The sequence below is a fragment of the Haliotis asinina genome, chromosome 7 (genome assembly GCF_037392515.1).
Source record: "Haliotis asinina isolate JCU_RB_2024 chromosome 7, JCU_Hal_asi_v2, whole genome shotgun sequence".
Taxonomy (NCBI): Eukaryota; Metazoa; Mollusca; class Gastropoda; order Lepetellida; family Haliotidae; genus Haliotis; species Haliotis asinina.
The window spans coordinates 49536130-49557851 of NC_090286.1; the positions used below are offsets into that span (position 1 = coordinate 49536130).

Consider the following 21722-nt stretch of genomic DNA (forward strand, 5'->3'; position numbering starts at 1 on the left):
AATATAAAGCGACCATGTTTTATGTTAGATCAGAACTTTCAAAACAGGATGTGTCGGAATGCCATTTTGTGAAGTCATTCCCGACCGTGCACTACAGAGGATGTAATGCACCCACTACCACTTGGTCGGTGATAAAATACCGCTCCAGGATACAAACGATTTTTCATATTGTTTCACAGCCTTGCTTTGTCCAAACTCCGCAACACCACCATGCTCCACTGATTCTCAAACACTGATTACGCATGGGCGAATACACTGTACCTAGTCATGTGACTGATTGCCGCTCGTATGGACCAATCAGATTCGTCGGACTGATGAACACAAAGACCGTGTCTATTTTTATGTTGCACACGTTGTACACGGCCGCAGATAAGCACATAGGTCCCAGCTGGTCCAGGGTGGTTGACCGTTTATTGCCGGACCCTAACAGACTATCGGAGATTTAGATAGACCACTGGAAGTAGGACATCTTATTGTTTTTGACAATTCAGGTAGGTGTTAAAGGTCTTTGTTCCTTTCCCAGTCTGGCGCGTGAGTCACTGCCTTCAATATCCTTGTATCTTTGCAATGGTTCACGGATTAATGAAACATTAGGTCGTGTTGGCTGGTTCTTTAGTGTGTGACGTCATCGCTTGGGGAGTCCGTTAACACTCATACCCTCCCGAGATGGGTTACTATTTTATTTATCACAGACCACCAAATAGCAGGTGTCAGTATAAAACATCACCTATGGACAACGCATGTATGACATTCCAATTCTATATCACCATTATACTCCACTTGACCATGCCGTTAAACGCTACTTAAATCAACTCGTTGACAATTCCTACAAAATACCTATTCAATATCTGTGAAAATTATTTTCGATTTTTCATATTTTACTGGTTAGAAACAATCGTATCTATGGTTAAGTTTAACAACAGAAGCATATATACACATATATATCACAGCCATAATACACAGGTTCAGACTAGATGACGAGACGGGTGAAACTGATTATTGATCACATGCAGCACAGGCTGTTGCCTGAGGCTCGTGCAGTACACGAGATTCCATAGTGGTAATGAAGAGACAAGGAAGTAACTGAATCTATTATTGATTAGAAATGAGCTTCTACAGTACATCTGTCCATTATCAGCATGCTGTACTTCACGGGGACATTATCGGTCACCTCGTGAATAATGTTACAACTTATTTAATTCTAATCAAATGCTTAATAACTTGCGACTGTTTCAGTCAAAGGATAATGAGATGATATAGGATAATTCATGAAATGTGACACTTTTTTGTGAAACCACACATCCGATTAAAGGTGTGTACATTTCTTTGGTTTGATGTGAATATTATGTAGATTTACAACAATGCATTATAGGGACATTAAGGACATTTGCCACACTTGATTGCTTTGTTTCCCAAGTCCAAGTGGTTCACTTCACATGGAGATATATTCCATGTACATATAACATAATTGAACCATTACCATAAAATGTTTGTTGAAAGTGTAATCTGTTGTACAATAATATAGATATTTACAGCAAAATTTCATTAAGTCCTCAAAGGTCGGTGAGTCTAGTGGTTAAAGTGTTCGTTCGTCACGCCGAAGACCCGGGTTCGATTCCCCACGAGGGTACAATGTGTGAAGCCCATCTCTGTGTGATAATGCTGGTATATTGCTAGGAGCGGCGTCAAGGTCACTAGGTGACTCATTAAGTCCCCAAGCTATGGCCCAAACATCGAATTATCATGCTCGAGTCAAATCTAAGAGAGTGGTACTACCGAATGAGTTCGAGATATCAGGATATGACGGAATGCATGCCTCGAGACGTTTTCTGATAATAAGAACTACTTATGTGAGAAATGTTCGATCTGATCCCCACACCATTACTGACTCATTCATCCCCTACAGCTTATTAACCCCAGACTAATCCACCTTTTGCATTATTAGCTATTAACAAAGACTGTTGGCTTTGAAAAGTCGTAATTAATAATGGCCTTATGAAAGTCTAGTGTAACATTGTGATGAAGCTCAGTGATGCGTGATGTTCAAAAACCCCTGGGTGGAGTCTAGCACATGAGTGTATATAACGTGAGATATAACAGCACCAGTGAAGTGTATATACACCGTATAGCGAGTAGGCGTGGTAATAACGGTGTTATTGTATTGATTTCCTCGACGACCGGAGTTCATATCAGTGTCATGTTAACGTGATTGATAGTTATGAAGGGAGAGATATATAGTCTTATACTTTCCCCAGTAGTAGCGTTGTCGATATTAGTAGGGAATGGATACTGGTGACATAATGTCGAAAAAAATATGAAATAGATATCAAGTTTGTTTTAAATAGGTGACAAATAGTTCCTCTGATAAGTAGTAGTTATTAGGCGTTCGACCCATTTAACTCTTGTCAATATACGGGTGCTGAAAACAAGGATGTTATATAAGGAATGCAAGTGGAATAGTTCTTCGTGTAATGACACATTTGCATGTGTTTGTTTCTTGTTCAAAATCCGCAGTCAGCAGTGTTCTACTGGTGGTCTGTAAATATTCGACTGTGTATGGTCGAGAAAATCCAGTGATCAACAGTATGAGCATTGTTCTGCACAATTAGGATACGATGACATGAAGACCACCCGATCTCATTATTTGCCTCTTAAGACAAAATGGGTTGCTGAAGTTCAGTTCTATCCCCGTTCTTCATGGGTCTGGTGCTAAGATGTTCTTCGTTAAAACAGATCAGCTATCAGTTGAAAATCAACGAAATACTAACAGGACACTCATCAGATAATCTTTCTGGTTCCTTAAAATCAAGTTTCATACTTGAGAACATAATTCTAAAAAATACATCAAGTCTAGTCAAGTCACTTCGTCTGTAGCTTCATACAACGCAGTTATAGCACAGACAATACTTAATCCGTGAGCAATACAGTAGCAGCATTGTAGACCGATACTCAGGCAGTAGGCTGACTGTACTCTCTCACCCGTGCGTCTTGGCCTGCTACACACGGATTAACGCGTCCTTTTCCTGTTTGTTGTTATCTCACCTGACCAAGTGGTCAGTACATTGAGTGGCTTTACAGACACACTCGTTTATATACAGTTATAGCGTATTGGACCGAAGTACTTTGAATATAAAGATTTTCACTTGATGAATATGTGAGTAAACAAATGGGTGTTTATGTATGTGTAGCAGAATCAATGATTGCTTGACTTCAGAGGAATAAACACAAACAAATTATACATATCTAGTCACATTTGGTACGTCTTGTATTGATGTGGTTCATATGTTATAAGCAGCTGACCCTATATCCACCCCACTTCCTCTCTCTATCTCTCGCTCTCTCTCTTGATCGTCTTTTTGTAAAGGTAAAGGCTTCACGTACTTGCTACTACCGGTCACTTGTCAGGGGTCGAATCCTAGACTTAAAGTTTGTTCAGGATTAAGCTAAACTGTAAATATCAGTGTTCTTATCTGAACCACATAAAACTGACATATGGGGTTTAAACTCAACTCACTCACTCACCCTTTACTAATTTCAACCTTCTTTTAACATTTAGTAACATTCAAGCATGTACTTTAAAACGATCGATCATGTGCTATTTGTTTCTACAGTGCTATAATGAATTAAAAATTGCTAGAATTGAAAATGTATTCACCTGATACATCGAACAAATGAAGTTAATGAATACTTTACAACAGAAGAGTGTCAAAGTATCGCGTGTCGTGTTAAATCTGCAGGCTCAGGGGCGGATACAGCTTTTCGAGAAAGAGGGGTGCACAGTTCATTTTCACCAGAGTTTCAGTGGTCCTTTGATAAACTTTCAGGACTATAGGATGGAGCACAGCCCTCGCCTGGATCCCTCTATGTTGCCTCTTCCTCATCAGTGATACCAAGATACGCTAAACTATGTTTAAATCCTACAGGAAGCTGTAGCCTGCGTGTTAATCGCCGTCTGTCCGATGTAGCTGTAGTTGTACAGTAATGGGTTAACACGCAAGTACATGTACAGGTTAGGTGAATTAACCACTTCGGGAATGTCTATAGCACAAAAGGGGTCCTATATCGGGACTCCCGTCTGTGATATGGCGTCGGGCGTCATTTAACCCAAAATCTTGTTCGTTGTTTTAGACCGGTCTGCTGAAAATGTATTTGATTCACTTGTCTCAAAACATATTTCCCTCGCTTACAACGTTGAAGATGTTGTATGCCGACGAAGTAGTCCCATGTGTATAGGCCCCATTGCCGTCGAGACAAATTATTCATTGTTCACGTGTGCCATAATTTGCTTGAGGTGGTGCATGTTAATATTCCCGAGCAATGAAGTCCGTACCATGGGGAAATGTGCTTGAATTAATAAGCAACGGTCTCTGTGTTATTCTAAATTGTGAATGTAAAGAGTTTCTTTCGTGATAACACTGCCAATGGTATATTCAACGTTTCAATATAAATGATTAACACTATATACATGTATGCATGTTTCATAAACAGTTTCCCGAAGATGCTTATCTTCAGTTTGAAAAAAACGATAAAATATCACGATGAAATAACGGACTGACTAGTGTCATATCTGGCAAATATCCCGCTTCATCACTTTATGATCTTTCTTCACACTTTGCATGTAAAACGTGGCCTTTTGATTTCCGAATACAACCATACATTGATAGTACATTCTACAAAGCGATGCGCGATACGAATGTTTACACAAACCTTCCTCGTGACCAGTGGGATAATTTCAAAATAAACAAAACCTAAACCGGAAAATGACTTCCATTACTTCTAAAGACTAATCCTCTAATCCTTTGGTCATCTCAGGGATTAGGACCAGATTGCCTCTCTGATAATCACCATATTTGGGATGGTTTCCAAACACTGGCTACCATGACAAATGCCAGTTTATTTGGTTAGGTGAATCAAAGCATTAGCTGACTCAGAGGGTCCATCTTGGAGACAAAGACCCAGGTTTTGGTGTTGTGTTGGAGCATACAGACGGAGTCTCGTGTCATTAACACGTGGGTCGCTTGAGATGAGGAACTACAATTGAGCAAGCGTGTAATTTAAGTCCGCCACGACATCGAGACATGACAGACTGTGTCTGCGTCTCGGAGGGACCAGAGTAGATATTTGGACAGCCAGCTGGGTTGTGGAGTTGTCTACAAAGTATGTATGATATGTTTATTGTATGTAGCTTACTGTTAACATAGGTTTACACTCAGACTATGTCATAGACATTTAGAGGTTAAGTTCCTGTAACTGTTTAAAGGTTCATTCCCTCGCAATACATGTTTGCTCTATTTAGTACTGTACATGTGATGTACATTGTTTTTGTCGACACAGCCAGCATATATCCTTTCTGTGTGTTTATCAGAGGACTTTGTTTATTTAGTGTAATTTGTTTTGAAAGGAGACACATAAATAAGGGATGTATGTGATATATACAACAATTGCTTTGATTGCTTAACACCCAGAATGCACATCAGATAAACTCCAATTCATGTATAGAAACATAATCATATCGTTTAAAAGTTTCTAGACTTGGCTCAGGCATTTTAACTCGCCATTTCATTTCCCAGATTGTATTATATGTGAGCCAGCGCCGGTAAACATGTCACCAAGGCAAGTAAATCCTCCCTCAGGATGGCATTGATCCTGCGAGGTTACGTTAATGTGATCAAGTAGGTCACACATCACCTTGTGCTTGTTCAACATGTCCTATGACACAATCTATCAAACAGCTTGTCCTGTCTATTGTTGACCGCTGGTCAAGCAAGACCAAAATGGCCCAGACGCATTGCACAATGGTCCTTGTGCTGGTAGACGCTTATGGAATGTTACCCAGAACAATCTTCTTGCTCAAGAGTAGGGCTGACCCTCGCAGTTGCTTAATTTATTCCAACTAAAAAGGTCACGAACTGGTTTGGAGAAATCCCGATCGCAAAAGATCAAGATAAGGCAACTGAAGGTATTTATATCTGGGTTCTCGGTTATGCAATGTCGTTAAGAGTGCTGAATAGAACACCATGTTGGTATGTGATAGAAATCAAGGTTGTGACCTTGTTATCAAGCAAACTATGCCGTGTTTGGCAGTCTGATTATTTCTCGACCTGCGAACATATTGGGCCTTGATACATGGCACGTTTTTATCTGACAGGAATGTAGTCGTACTGTCTGTCTGAAGATTACTGTCTGAGTTAAAACGGGTAGCAAATACACCAGTTACTCAAGTCGCATTGTGACACTGATGGTATTTAAACAACTTTAAACGTTACCCGGGCGGTGGCGTAGTCTAGTGGTTAAGGTATTCGCTAGTCTCACCGAAGACCTGTTCGATTCCCTAAATGGGCACTATGTGTGTGTAGCCCGTTTCTGGTGTCCCCCACCGTGATATTGCTATGGGGGCTTAAAACTAACCTCACTGACCGTTACCACATTTCGTCATATCACAACTTGTACATTTCCCTATATTATCAACATAGCAGAGTTGCCTCCCTTAGGTCTACCAGAAAGCTCACATCTTTCTTTCCATTCCTAGATTTGACCCAATATTTATGGTTGGTTTGTGCTCATCACCGCGGTATTACTAGACGGTTTCAGCAAAGTGATCAACCTGTTAGACCTGAATTACACGTGTTTACGTATCTCCGACATGGGGTTTCCACATTGTCATACACGTTGGATGGCTAACTGTCACTCACTCACTAGTGATACTTAAACTTGTGCATTCAGGGATTTGTACCATGAATACAACACCTTGTGTTAAGTATATTGGCACAGACATTTATCAGTAGTGAAACTGATTTACACCTTCGTATCATCACTGCTTTATGAGTTAGGTTTTAATTGGTTTTAGGTAGTTGTAAAACAACCTTTCTGTAATCTTCACACTATCATGAATCGGTTTTACAGTTACTAGTATTGAGCCTAGTATTGACCAGGTTTAAGTGATAAGCCACAACCATTATTAATTTAATAAGGACAAACTTTATGGATGAACACCTTCTTTATTCGGGTGATGCGATTCGATTTCAGATTCTTGTATTGCTGTCAAGCAAGTTTGCCACAACGATACAAGCATCTGCATTGAAACAACGGATCACCTGTAAAACCTTGTTCACCTATAAAATTTGTCCTTACCTGGCTCACCAACTTCTAACCATACCATAGCCGAAACGTCACATTCATTAACAGGAGTCGTGTATGAAACGTACATTTTTATGGATGATAGCTTCTTGTTTACCGAATATCTATCGTTTTCAGCTTGATGACGATGTAAAATCTACACCGAGACGTTGTTCTATGCAAAAAACATGAAGTTGACATCCATAAAATCATATGTTTTAACTTTGGCTCACTAATTCCTTGAATGCCGATCCAAAAATTGTGTATCTATAGACTCCATTGTCCACCATACAAACTTCCATGCCGCAAGTTACCGTCATGGGTTTCGGGGGTTCGAATCCCAGGGTCACATAGATTACCCCCTAGCTCGGACTCATGGATTTCATCAAAGTGTTAAACGTAAAGACTGATACATTCTGTTTACTTCGGACTCTCTCACATGATGCAGCGAGATATGACTGAAATACCTTCCCATGCAGTGTTGGACCAAAATGCATCCTCGACTGACTTTCGAAACAAGTGAGACCCGTGAAGGTCCCGGGGTAGAATAGGCCTTCAGCAACCCATGCTTGCCATAAAAGGCGACTATGCTTGTCGTAAGAGGCGACTAACGGGACCCGGTGGTCAGGCTCGCTGACTTGGTTGACACATGTCATCGGTTTCCAATTGCGCAAATCGATGCTGATGTTGTTGATCACTGGATTGTCTGGTCCAGACTCGATTATTTACAGATCGCCGCCATTTAGCTGGAATATTGCTGAGTGCGGCGTAAAACTAAACTCACGCACTCGAAAAAAGTGAAGCCAGCAATCACATCTGTCTGTTTAGCCTCAGTGTTAATTACAATTGTAATCTCTGCACCCTAATCAGTACCCCCAGGGGACAGCCCCTACCCCCAACACGGGGTCATTCTCTGATAGATGGTCCTGTCTCTCACATTATCTAATCAACGCCTCAAGACATTATGACGTGCTCAGGGAGATATACCTACCTGTCACCCTTCAGTATACTTGCATTCACCTGAGAATACCTGTAATTACAAGGGCACATCTGGAGAGTTTTACTGGATACATTTTAAGGTAATTTCTTAGTTTTTCAATGTGACCTTTACGATTCACGTTTATATATTAGTTCAAATTCAGATGCCAATACTGAATCTGTTCCAAGATTGGTATTTCACATATTTAACCTGGTGACCTTATAGTAGATTCCAAAATCTCTCTCTCTCTCTCCCTCTCCCTCTCCCTCTCTCCCTTTCGCTCTCTCTTTCTCTCATTTGTATTCAGTTCAAATCTTTCATATGATAAATTAAAGAAAACCGATCTCGTAATCAGAAGCAACATTTCTCCTGAAGATCCACAAAGACCTATTATTTGGGATGGATGGAAACAAAAACAACGCCCCTTCTCACCGACCAACCTCGCCTGTCATGAGATCAAATGATAGTTTAAACCACTCGAATGACACAATACTCTCCTCAGGCAAGGTGAGAGTTTAATATACATTGTTCAGAACTTTAATGAAGGTTCTTGAACACAGTTACATTTGTTTATAACGCCAAGCGCGTATTAAACCCAAGCTACATGATACAATTTGAATACATGCCTGTCAATGTTGTGAGAGCGTGAACGCAGAGGTGTTCACAAGATGTATCCCACCTTAAAAAACTCCCCGGAGAGTCAATATTCGTTATTTCCTCGACCAGCTCAGATGTCTTGTTAATATATTTGCACACTAACACCGCCACCCAGGTAACGATGTCAGAGGTACTGTTGAATGGCCGCGAACTATGTTGGGTCGGATTTGTTGCTGTGGTCAGTTAGGGTCACCTAGCCGTAGTAAACACCACAGAACTGCAATCAAACGTCGAAAAGGTAATTGTTCATTATTTTCGGGTGGATACGTTTTTTATTACCAACTAGCAGTCTGGATCGTGATTTTCAGCAGATACCCTTAAACGCGGTCGAAAGGTTATGTGTTGTTGAAACGTAATGGTCTCTGCTACTTGCGAGCACATTGTTACTTGCAGTATTCCAGGTATCACATTGTTACTAGTAGTATTCCGGGTATTAGGCTTCATCGACACACCTTTTTATGGTCTGTAATGTTAACATAAAGGTTTTTAAAGTTGTTTTGGTTTGCAGAATTTCTGCCTGTATTGTAAAATTGGAACAGCGCCATGCACCAGTGTGTGGTTAATACTCTTAACTGTTAATAGTTACGTTAATCCACATTATTGTTGACCAAGACTAGTTGTTTCCTGACTAGTATGTTGAACAACTACCATTATAACCATCCTGAGGTTACTTTTTATGTATATGTGGATATATGTCTGTCAGTGTAAGTTACCTAGTTCTAGAAATCTAATTATATATAAATATATTATTTCAATCAGTATAACGGTGTAAAAACACGGAATCCTATAATAGTGATTATAATACTGCCATAACTCCAACTTATTGCACCGTTCATACAAAAATAAAAAAAGTATTACAAATTATGAAAATGTCACTTGGTATTTTATATACATGTATAAGGATTACAAGCTATATTTCAAAGATCCGTTGATATAGTGTTAAAGCCATGTAACATTGTTCACCTAATGGATTTGTTAAAGGCAATCGAGAATGATTATTCTCTGGTGTTGATGTTTCAATGTTTATAGGTGTTTAATCCTCCTGACACAACTCATGGATTCCCACCATAAAAGGTTACTTGTCTGTTTAATCTCGATCCTCAACGGTCGTCGTAATCACAATGCTGTAACGTTGACTAATATCCACCTTCACCCAAGGCGTTAACTGGGTTCCCTTATAGATTCCTTTAGCAGTGTGAGCGGGGGTAAACACTATCATGTCTTCATTGTCGCCTGGGAGACTGAAGAGTCGTGTTTGCTCGAAGGGCGGTGAGGCTGACAGTGTGACTGGGTGGGACTCTCCTGGGTTGTCCCGGATATGTGTAAGATGATGTTGTGTTATGTAGAGTCTATACCACATTCTCTGTTACATATAGTTACATATGGAGGGACTGTCACTTGATCCACTAGTGATCCAGCGAGGTTTCGGGATAGAGCCCACCTGTGATCGGGTGTAAAAAACCTTGGAGTCAACTTTGTGTGCAGACTCTTTCAGTGTTGTCACAACCCCTAGTGTACAGTACACAACCCTGTGCACTTAAAAGAAGCCACGAATCCGTTGGTATATGACCAGATGGTGGCCACATGAACACGTGCATACACCTAGTTGCGGGTACAGCAACGTGCAGTAAACTTGTACAAAGTGCTGTGACTATGTGTCCCAGTCCACCAAGCTGTCGATAGGGTGCCTCGTTAAGATGAGAGAGCCACAATAAACTCTGTGCGCCTAGTGGCAGCAAGAGTTGTATACTCCCCAGGGAGTTGAGATTGAAATACGATGTGCTGTTGAGATGACATCCAGTGATCGAGGGAAAACTACCAGCTCCTTGAGCATGCACTAGTGTGTGGATATGTGCGCTATATCCTATCTATCCATCTATCTATCTATCTATCCACTATGTATGGGGACTGTATATTACACTTTAGCATATTTTTACCATGCGCTCAAGCAAATACGATTGTATGAAATTTGTTTGATGCAATGAGTTTATTATGTACTGTCTCAGCAGCCGGGATTGTTAGTGAAGTAGTAGGTTTGAAGTGCGTTATCTGCATTTAGTGAACAAGTTGTTTTAATGATATTGAAATTAATTGCCTGGAGCCCATTTCTGGTGTCACCAACGTGATATTGCTGGAATATTGCTAAAAGTGGTGTAAAACCATACTCACTCACCCTTATAACCAAAATACAGATTGTATTTTTGACGACTGACTTGTTTGAGTGGCATTTTAGAAGTGAGATAGAACAAGTTTATGTGCATAACAACTTCTTTAATCCTCGTTAACAGTAAAGGCGTTCTCGAGTTGTGCTCGAGAATTAAAGACATTGCCATCCATATAGATAGGATGGTTCAATGAGACATCGCATGGTTTGAGCCAGATACACTAATACCTATATCATTGATAATGGTTCATTGTCATGAGACCATTTTCTATACACTAGAGGAAGAAAGTTTATCAGTTACAGTTCGAAATGCCAAATGGAAATTATTTCAAGGATCGTTTCTTGGAAAACAAGCACACCCTGCAAATAAATCCCTATCGACACATTTTATCGAGATAAAAACCATTTTGACCATGCATTGACACCCAACTAATACATCGTGTTCTTGTTTTCAGCCACCCGAAGCTCCAGATCTAGTCAGAAACAAGTCCGCTTCAACCTTGTACCCAGAATGCCGCCTTCAGGAGTGACAGCCCCTCCCCCGGAGAGACTCTACCCAGATCTGACCCAGTTCTACTTCAGTGAGGGGCTACAGTTCGGCCCTCAGGACACCCCAGTGGAACCCACCTCCCCTTACCAAACCCTGCTGCGCCCAGACTACCCCTTGTACCCGGAACTAACACAGCTAAACATCACAGAGGAGGAGGTTCGGGAAATAGACCCAGACTACCCGACGGATAACTCCAACGAGGATGTAGAAGTCATCAGCTGTATTGCTCCTGATTATGACCTTGAGGATGTCAGACAGGTGAACTACACTGTGAGGGTCAATCTGAACAAAGTAGAAAGGAAGGTTCTCAATGATAAGACATTCGAATTCCTTCCTTCAGCTATACACCCCAAGGCTCAGCATGAGTTTCATTCGTGGATGAAGTGGCGCACCCAGGTCAACAAGCAGCTCGTCGCCATGATCCTTATCAAACATGGTAAGAAGGTCATTGTGAGGTCTTCAGAGCTGGAAAGGAAACCTCTGTCTACCAATACCATCAGATCCGTCATAGATAATGCTCATTCTTGTCAAAGACTTGCTCAGACAGGCCTGCCAGGAAAACCCTACATCATGTACGGGATACCACGGGTCCAGCTATCCGGCAGAACACATCAGGTATGCATGTAGGAAAATGACCCCCACGGGAGGGGTGGATGTGCTATATAAAGGGACCTGTGGATATGTTCATGCATGTTTTGTGTTTGTAATTTATGATGCCAGTGCTTTCAGAACATTCTCGAACAATGAATGCCGTTTCAAACTTTCTGAAGATGTCTGACTGACATTTAGTTCTGGTGCTCCAGCAAAATGTCCCAAAATTCCTTCTGAGTTCCAAGAACTTCACAATATGGATCATATGATCCAGAACCACGGGATGGTTTGACTCGGTTGCCGACACAACTGTGCAATGAAAGGGTTAATAATTATCGTCAAAGTGTTTGTGTCATTTGGGGTGAACCATATTGTGTTCCTTGCAACTCCTACTTTGAAAGGTATTAGCTGTTTAAAATGTAAATCCATACGTTGAACCTTCAGATGTCCAACGTAAATGTGCTTTCAGTAACCATTGTGGGTGAGTGTTTTATGGATGATCGTCCCTGAAAGTGGCGATCTTCAAACACCACTCACCACTCCATGTTTCTATACCGCCGTGGACTTCTTTGTCCAGGTGTCCTCATTCACAAGGTTGTGCTGTACAGAGAGTCTGTGAGTGTACGTGTGTCCTAGTCTACGGGATTATAGGGGTATTATATTGTATTATCTTGTATATAGTTTTGTCTCGTATCCTATATCATACTGATACTGAATAAAAGTGGGTAATCTGATTTAAGATTGTTAACACACATTTACATGCTTTACCGTGCCGTGTATTTACATACTTTATCATGAACGCTCTGTACCACAGTGAGTATATCACATGCGACTATTAAATTTCTATCGACACGTTGCTACTATTCTGTAAAACTTCATTACCCTAATACAATAAGGCAATGTAACGTACACGAGAATTTGTGTTAGTGTAGTCAGTATCATTGATAGGCTAGTGGTTAAAGCGTTCACTCGTCACGTCTAAAGCCTCGGTTCCATTCCTCCATGGGTACAACGTGTGCAGCCCATTCTGCAGTGATATTTCAGAAACGTAGCTAACCCGGCGTAAAACCATGCTCACTCTCGCTATGAAATATACAACGACATTAACACAAGTGGTTAGTGGTTAAACCGTTCGCTCGTCACACAGAAGGCCTGTTCGATTTTTCAGCACATTGTTCTCAACGGCTTTTCGCCAACTCATCAACGATATTTAGGTGAGTTTGTTTGGAAGGCATTCTAAGCATTGATCACTCTAGCTGATTTCTCCAATTTTATCTTTCCATAACTTAAAAGATAGGCGCACTTTTGTTCAGTATCTTGTTGTCTTTGATATGTACTTTGTGTCCTGAGAAATGTCCTTTCATACTTTGTTCATTTCATCATTGTCATATCATTATATCCACATTTTGATTTTTGATATATATTATATTATATGCTTTAAAACTCTGAGAAATTCCATTTAAGAAAAAAAGAGTTGATGGGAGTGGCGCGTTTTGTGCTTGACGTACACGCCAATACGAATGTGAAATAATTATTTGAATACAAAATAAAGAAAAGTAAAATAAACTCTTTGTTGCATTTAATTCACTTCACGACACTGACTCACCATGTGGACAACAACACAGACATTTCTCTGCTCCGTTCATCCCGTGTAATACCGATAAATCGTCAAACACGGATCTCTTCTCAGATATATCCGTGACGGATATCTGCACATGACCTGACAACGTGACAGCGAGTTGTCAAGATTGTGTTTGTCCTGGACAGGAAGATGCTTCAAGCATAGAGTGGATGTGTGAGTTTAGTTTTACGCCGCAGTCAGCAATATTCCAGCTATTAGTGAAAATCAGCATGAGCATGGGTTTGCGCAACTGGGAACCGAACCCCTCAGTGGTCTCTTACGACCAGCATGGGTTAATGAAGATCAGGTCTAACACGGATCTTCACGGATTTCAAGTATAGGGAGGTGAAATGACGTCAAGTGTTTCGATTTTGTCCGATTTTCAGCTAATCGATGTTGGATGAAAGAGAGGCATTGATTGATGTTGTAACACCAGCTATATTACCCCCGTCTTTAAAGGCCATGGCCACCTTGCACAAAGCACCAAGGCGACCTTACGTTACTACGGTGGTCGTAGTGCAAAGTTAAAGAGTCGGAGTTAAATTAAAGGCCGCTTCGTGAATGGAGTCCCAGGTCTAGATAATCCAGTGATTGACATCAAATGCTTCGGTCTGTGCAGTTGGTATATTTTGACATGAACAAAGTTAACCGCATCTTAGGACGATCATAGTGAACACCGATTCTTAAGCGGGTGGGCTGGGGTGGCATTGTGGGCAATTCAGGCCTAATGGCACAAAGAAAATGTTATGTAGGCTACATGACTGTAAATCATTCACACTCTTAATTATTTCGCATAAATGAAAATATCATGCGAAGTGAATTTATGTCACCTGAGTTAAACATACCTTTTACATTAACACATCCTATACATGGACACGATCCAGACACATACTATATCTGTACATGATCCAGACACACACTACAGCTGTACACGATCCAGACACATACTATACCAGTACATGATCCAGACACACACTACATCTGTACGCCATCAAGACTCATACTACAATGGTACACGATCCAGACACATACTACACCTGTACACGATCCAGACACACACTACAACTGTACGCGATCCAGACACACACTACACCTGTACGCGATCCAGACACATACTACACCTGTACACGATCCAGACATTTACTACACCTGTACACGATCCAGGCACATACTACACCTGTACACGATCCAGACACATACTACACCTGTACACGATCCAGACACATACTACACCTGAACATGATGCAGACACATATTACACCTGAACACAATCAAAATACACACTACACCTGAACATGATCCAGACACATACTGGGGTGGAGGGGTAGCCTAGTGGTTAAAGCTTCCTCTCCTTACTCTGAAGAACAGGGTTCGATTCCTGACATGTGTGAAGCCTATTTCCCTACCGTAATACTGCTGAAATATTGCTAAACGCTGTTTAGAAAAACATACTCACTCACTCCAAACACATATTACACCTGCACACAACATGGTATTGTCAATCAACCACGCGATGTAACAAAACATCTTCACTTAAGCCCATTCATGGAATATTGATAGCCAAGTCCCGGAACAATCAAGACAAGAGTGTCGTTTTGGTCATCAAACATTTATTACGCGCCTGATTATTTCTTTGTTAATATGGTAGCTGTTATGCCATGACACAACTCTTAACCTCTTGAGTACGCTATATTAAGAACTAATAGACCGAGACCAAATCACAATCTGTTTTATTATGCAGAGACATGGTGTAAATCATAAATTTATGGACAGGTAGCATAGAAATGTCATTGACGTTTATTCAACTATTAGGTAACACATAAACATTAGAAAGGAGCAAATCACGACCTGCAATATGCATGGGAAGTTTTCTGCTTGAACAAGTACCGTCAGTCTCTCTCTCCGTAAGTCCCTGCCGGTGAGACAGCAAGTGCCCTTATACCCACGATGGCCAATATATTTAGACAACCGAAAGAACTAATTTGAGCGAACAATACTGTTTGTTTTATCCCACACTTCTTAGCATTATTTCTTATGTCAGTCTTAACCCACTGACCCGTAACAAAAGTCATGACATAGAATATATCATATTCATGTATTTTACAACCATTATGCAGGCTGCAGGCTGTTTGTCAACGTGGAAATGCGAGGTCAGCATGCACTGAGGATACGTGCATATGGCCAGGAGTACCATAGGGTCTGTGCTCTCTGTGTAACGACATTGGTTTGTAAGTGCTGGTATTTTAATGTAAGGGATCGTTATATAACGTGATATAGTTATAAAGCACATGGGGAGGGGCTGAGAGGTGAACTGGGCCAAGGTGGTCCGTTGTCGCAGTCGTTATGGACTGTGCAGAGACGGGTATATTACACGCCTCGTGGGTTAGAAACCCCCTACTCCTTATAATTCTTACCACTGGTTATTCGTTGTGTCATGATAATAATTAATATGTTGTGTGACATCACTGGAATGTTATTTAAAGCGGCATTACATAAACCCGACTCTCTGGTTCGCACTAAAGGGTGCTGATACTTTGCCTTGTCCTGACTCCTGGGTAGGCTGTACATTGCGGATACCTGCAACTGGGTTCAATACACTGACATCACTCAAGTGTTACTGATTCTAGATCAGGATTGTGAAAAGGTTCTGTACGGGTAGAGACTCATAGGTCATGCGAACAACTCACTTGCCTGTACATGTGTTTGTGAGCGGTACGTCATGCGGAGCAGGATAAGCCGGATTGTTCGCGAATCGCGAGCTCCTGATTTCACAACTAATTAGTGATTCATAAGCCAAGACTGATAGAAAATGTACAACTGACTTTCAGCAGATATTTCATATCAATTTTGAAATAGGCTTGTCGCATACTGGAATGCCAAACACCACTTTTACCCGAAAAACAATATTACGTGATGTGCAATATGGTTTGTTTGACCAAACATTTATATAAAGAACCTGAATAAATGAAAATCCCAAATATATTTCTTAAAATGTCAGTTATTTGTAAAACTGTGGTTCCCGGACGCGGATATAACTGGGTTTAGTTGTATTACAAACTATACATACACATCGATTAAATAAATAGGTGACACATAATTTGAACGTGACATTCTACAAATGCTTTTATTTTGTTTATATTTTACACACACCTTTTTTCTACGCCCACAGATTCATAAACCGAATGGACTGGTACACAGACTGGTATATATTGTTCCACTAGTGTTTAAGGAGCAATATCCAGCATTACTTCACGTATATTAATATTAAAAACGTTGATTCTCCCAAGGAAAAGCGAACAGAAACCTTGGCGTCCACATACTTAAATACCACAATAACGATGTTATATTTGGCTTCTGATTTCTTTTATTCTTAATGTTGACTCACCTTTTGAAGTGACTGAGCGTCAGTAATGAATGTGGGATATTAAGAGTATAATGCGTGTAGGATATTGCCATGTGGTGTTCAAACTGTGAGTGTGTAAAACGCATGGCAGTATTTCTAGATCCAGTTCTTGGAGCTGCCATTATGCCTCTCGCCCATTAGTTGGCCTTTCAACAATCCAACCATCAAAATTGCATCGTAATGGTACCCCAACAACAAATATACCTGGAAACGAGGTCTCTGGAACACATCATATATATAAACCTACTATATTATACGACTAATTGGAATACCTGTCAAAGAAAGAGTATCAAAGCTACCCACTCATTCATTGACAACGGTCGCTAGGGACAATACAACACTTTTAAATGGCGTCCATTAGCATTGACATTGACCGACTATGTGGAAGCCAACGTTAAAAAGACATAAAAGACAACATTAACTCCCTATCTGCCAATCATATGACGCAATGGTGGGATAACTCCCGCTTCTGACCATGCAATACATCACATTGTCCCCCAATTTCTGGGTTGGCTTTGTAATGTATGGGTTGGTCCCCAGGTTTACCACAGACCGTGGCTGGAGACTGAGACACTTAACACTGCCTGTTTCACTAGTTTCTATAGAATGGAAATGTCTCTAGATTGCAGTGCATTGTAAATTTAGGCGACTTTTTATAGCTATTTGTATTATTCTGATACTTAGGTAGATTGCGTCTAGTACAGAACCAAACAAAATAGATAAAAAAAGCATCAATATTTTAAAAGAGAAGTATAAATAAAAAAAGTACTCGTGGCTGGTTCACTCAAGATCACGGCCTGGGACACACAAACACACGCACGCACTCATGCTCACGAATTTATCTACTGTCATTATTAACATAAGCGTCAACTTTCTATCAGCCGTGATCTGTGACATTCTGAGATAAAACAAATGTTCTGAGATAAAACAAATGTAGACGAACACTAGGAAGAGCTTAGGGCAGGACTTTATGTCCAGTCACAGCTTGACCGCCGTCGGCGATGTCCAGCCGAAGGACAGTAACTGAAGCCTACAGATGACAACGCCCAGGGACACAAACAGTCATTGGTGTTATCCTTGAGCTCAAAAAATGAAACTTAAATTGTAGCAGGACGATTTATTTATAATATCCCCGCGGCGTGAAGGTTTGTTGGGGGTTATGATGAGGCGTCGGGGAGTTGATATGGGCGGGTACAGTGAAAACATGGACTATCCCAGGGTATATAACACTAATTCACCATAACTTGATCCTATGATGTGTATTCGTTTGCCACTTCGTTACTTCATTACTTAATGATTAGTTAGAAGGATTATGAGTAAGAGTATATAAATCACAGCTGATTTTTCTCGTCTGTGTAATTTCAGTTGTGTAAGCATTTTGTTTTATTGTTGCTTGAGTAAATGTTCTGTTGTCTGTTCTTTGTGCTATATGGTCTGACACTTTCGCTGAATATTTATACTGCCACAGTATTTGATAAAGTAAGTGTTTTCTCCTACTTCCGCTTCAACCACATTCCTTCCTCCTCTTGCCCTCACTCTTCATCTCCTTTCTTCTTCTACTCCTTTTTCATCTCCTCTACCCTTTCCTAACCGTTATTCCTTTACTCTTCGTCCCTCTGCATGGGCGCAGCTACCACTATAAAAAGCTCGGGCTTATAGACACATGACCCTTATATGAAAGTTGGGCAATCCCTGAATACTATCTAAACATAAAGCTTTGCAACCCATTGGGCTTGCATGAAAAAAAGACGGCTTGCTACGCGCCTGCTCTCCTAATTCTCCCGTTTCTCCTCCTCGTTCCTCTTTTTCCTATATTTCTTCCATATCATTCTCCTTACTGTCTTCTTCTCTTTTTCTTCTCCAACTTCTCCTCATCGTCCGTTACCTTCAACATTTTCTACTTCATCTTGTTTTCCATCTTGGATTCCTTGCCTGTATACATGTTAAACAGCCTGCCCAAACGTTGCGTAAAACAATACTCCCTCATTCACCATGCAGTAAAACACGATTAGCTGTATGAATTTCGGAAAATCCTCTGTTTTCAGTGATGCTGAGGAATTCCAGTTTAATACTGTAGTGGTGTATGACAGATGCATCGTTCCTTGCTCGTGCTATCAATCACTAGATTGATTTCCAAACTCCAAAATATGCACCTCACATAAACGCTAACGACAACACTGAACACCATGTACATATCCAGTCATTTGTTGAATATTTTATAACCATCTATATAAAAACAACGACTTGGCAGTTTAAACACCTCAAAACATAAAATGATGAAGATTAGAATTAACATCGTTGAATGGAATTTAAAAGCGTCATGGGTGTGATCTTCTGCATGGTGGGTAACACGATGTCTAACATGAGAGAATTGAACACATTAAGTATATTGCTAAGTCACGTTATACGTAACCTCAACATATACTTTAAACAAAAACAGAAAACACCAGCTTTGAAACGTTGAAATGGGACCAAGCTTAATTTCCAGTTGAATTACAAACTGTCAGAGCGATCGGACTTCTCTTTATATGCCCACCAGCCTAACTTGTCTATCACAAAGTACAGGTACATGTTAGCGTGAGAAACTGTTGGGTAGCAGTGTATATATCATGTAATGTAAATATCACTGAATTATTCATGATGTCACGTGACACGGACCTAACAGCTGGAGTAAAGGGCAGCAGGTGCGTCCGTCCTAATCATAAAGCAGGGACACACGCTGGTATAATGTCACCCGGGGTTTGTGTCCGTCTACGGTCATCAATGGCCAGATTGTTTGACCGTTACGTTATCTCGCCGCCTTACTTTTAGGGAGCTGTAATTGACTTTGAAATTTGATACGCTACACTATGGCAATTCCAGTGGTTGAATGTCATGTTATGACTATGGTCTGTCAATCAGTTCTGTCATTGAGTACAGGTTAGGTCGTTCAATGTACATATTGAGTGGATTTAAGATAAATCTTGTTCCAAAATGACAGCTTAATTGCTTCCAGTGAGAGGTTTATTGATATAAAATTAACCTTTAATGGGCCCATATGTCACGTCGTGACTTTGATGTCATTGTTCCCGCCTGTCTCAGTGTTCGGTTTGTTATCTCTCACAGTACCAAAAATTAGATATATACCACCAGTGGCATATATTATCAAGCTTGGACTCTTGAGAAACAGACTTCATTTGGTGAATTGAGCAAATAGTTGTGAAAAGTATATCAACAGATCCCTAACTGTCAGTAATGAGAGTAAGTACTCGCGAAGAACGTATATGTGTCCTGTCCTACATACACTCGCCATTCACACGATTTGCCTAAACAGTAAGTATGAACAGACCCCGTTGGGGTACGCTCGCCATGACGGGATATGAACTGACCAGACAATTAAGTGGCTGATCAGCCAGAACATCTAATATAGAATTACGACTGCTGTGTAGAAGTTCAGGGATTGTTGTGTGCTGCATACGAGCGTAGCTGTATTTAAAAGAGCCGAGGACGTATTCTTTGAGCTCTGACTAAACCCGAGTACATTTGATCTTTTTCATACAACATCGCTAACTTAAATATTTTCAACCGAAAATCAAACATATGATAAAATCAGCTGAAATGAAAACTTTTCTCTGCCCTCCAGTTTAATCGTAATGATGAAATACGAATGTGTGTGCAAGAGAGCTTACAGTGTTTAGCTGAGTTATTTTCGCTCTCTTTGATGCTACAACTTATCTCCTTGAGGTGGCAAGGATCTACCGCAATACAAGATACCCATCTCTGGCAACAATGAGTATCATTTTACTCCTTATTAACACCACTAGACTTACAGTAGGGTTAATAAAAAACACAGGCCAAAGAGACGAGTTCAATCACTGATCCGCTTTAGCAGATGTTCAGAGCCAGCTGAAAGCGTGTTAATGTTTTGTTTGTGACTCAAGAGGTTTGAGCCAGACAATAGTGTGATTAATTTATTCTTTCAACGGCGATAAACCAAGCCTCTTTTCACAAAGCACTAATGTGATCATCGTAAGTTACTAAGGTAACCTTCGTGCAATGATAAAACATGGGAGTTAATGTTAACCTTAGTAAAGGTTGCTTGTGAAATGAACCGCAGGTCAAGGATTCTGATGATTTATAGGATTAAAATGCGACATTAATTTAATTTACGTGTGAAGTCTTTGTTTTTACATTACATACTTATGTTATACATATTTTACATATTGCATATTTATGTGCTATTTATTTAGCTCGTGCGTGTGTTCTTTCCAGCTTTAGGCTGGAAATAAATTACCTCTATTTTATTCCAAATGACACTTGATGTGCTCGCTAATACGTCCATCCATCTACCCGAGTATGTCACCTTATTTACCTAAACCAACCCGCATCTCAAGGAGCGGCAATTACAGCCCGTAGGTTTACCTAGCATCCAGACAAGTGGTGAAAGTATACAGTTCGTACAAAGGAAACTTAATTAGTATACATTGTCCAAGGTCGGATGTCATTGATACACGTAACTTCCTTTTTACACCTTCTGGTTCCGGGTCAACGGGTTAAAGGGCATTGACCTAAGCGTGACGTAACAAGCACAGCTGTCCCCTACTTTGTGGGCCGAGAAGGGGTCAGTTTTATGGATTGTTGAAAGTGCTGATACTGGTTAAA

At 40.5% G+C, this 21722-nt stretch overlaps 1 protein-coding gene across 1 annotated transcript; it reads left to right on the top strand.

Moving 5' to 3' along the window:
• Positions 1-346: 346 nt before the first annotated feature.
• LOC137290862 (uncharacterized) lies at positions 347-13623 on the top strand. The gene is made up of 2 exons (XM_067822026.1): positions 347-491; positions 11372-13623. Exon 2 carries the CDS (start codon positions 11428-11430, stop codon positions 12091-12093), a length of 666 nt encoding a protein of 221 aa, XP_067678127.1. The 5' UTR covers positions 347-491; positions 11372-11427; the 3' UTR covers positions 12094-13623.
• Positions 13624-21722: the final 8099 nt, after the last annotated feature.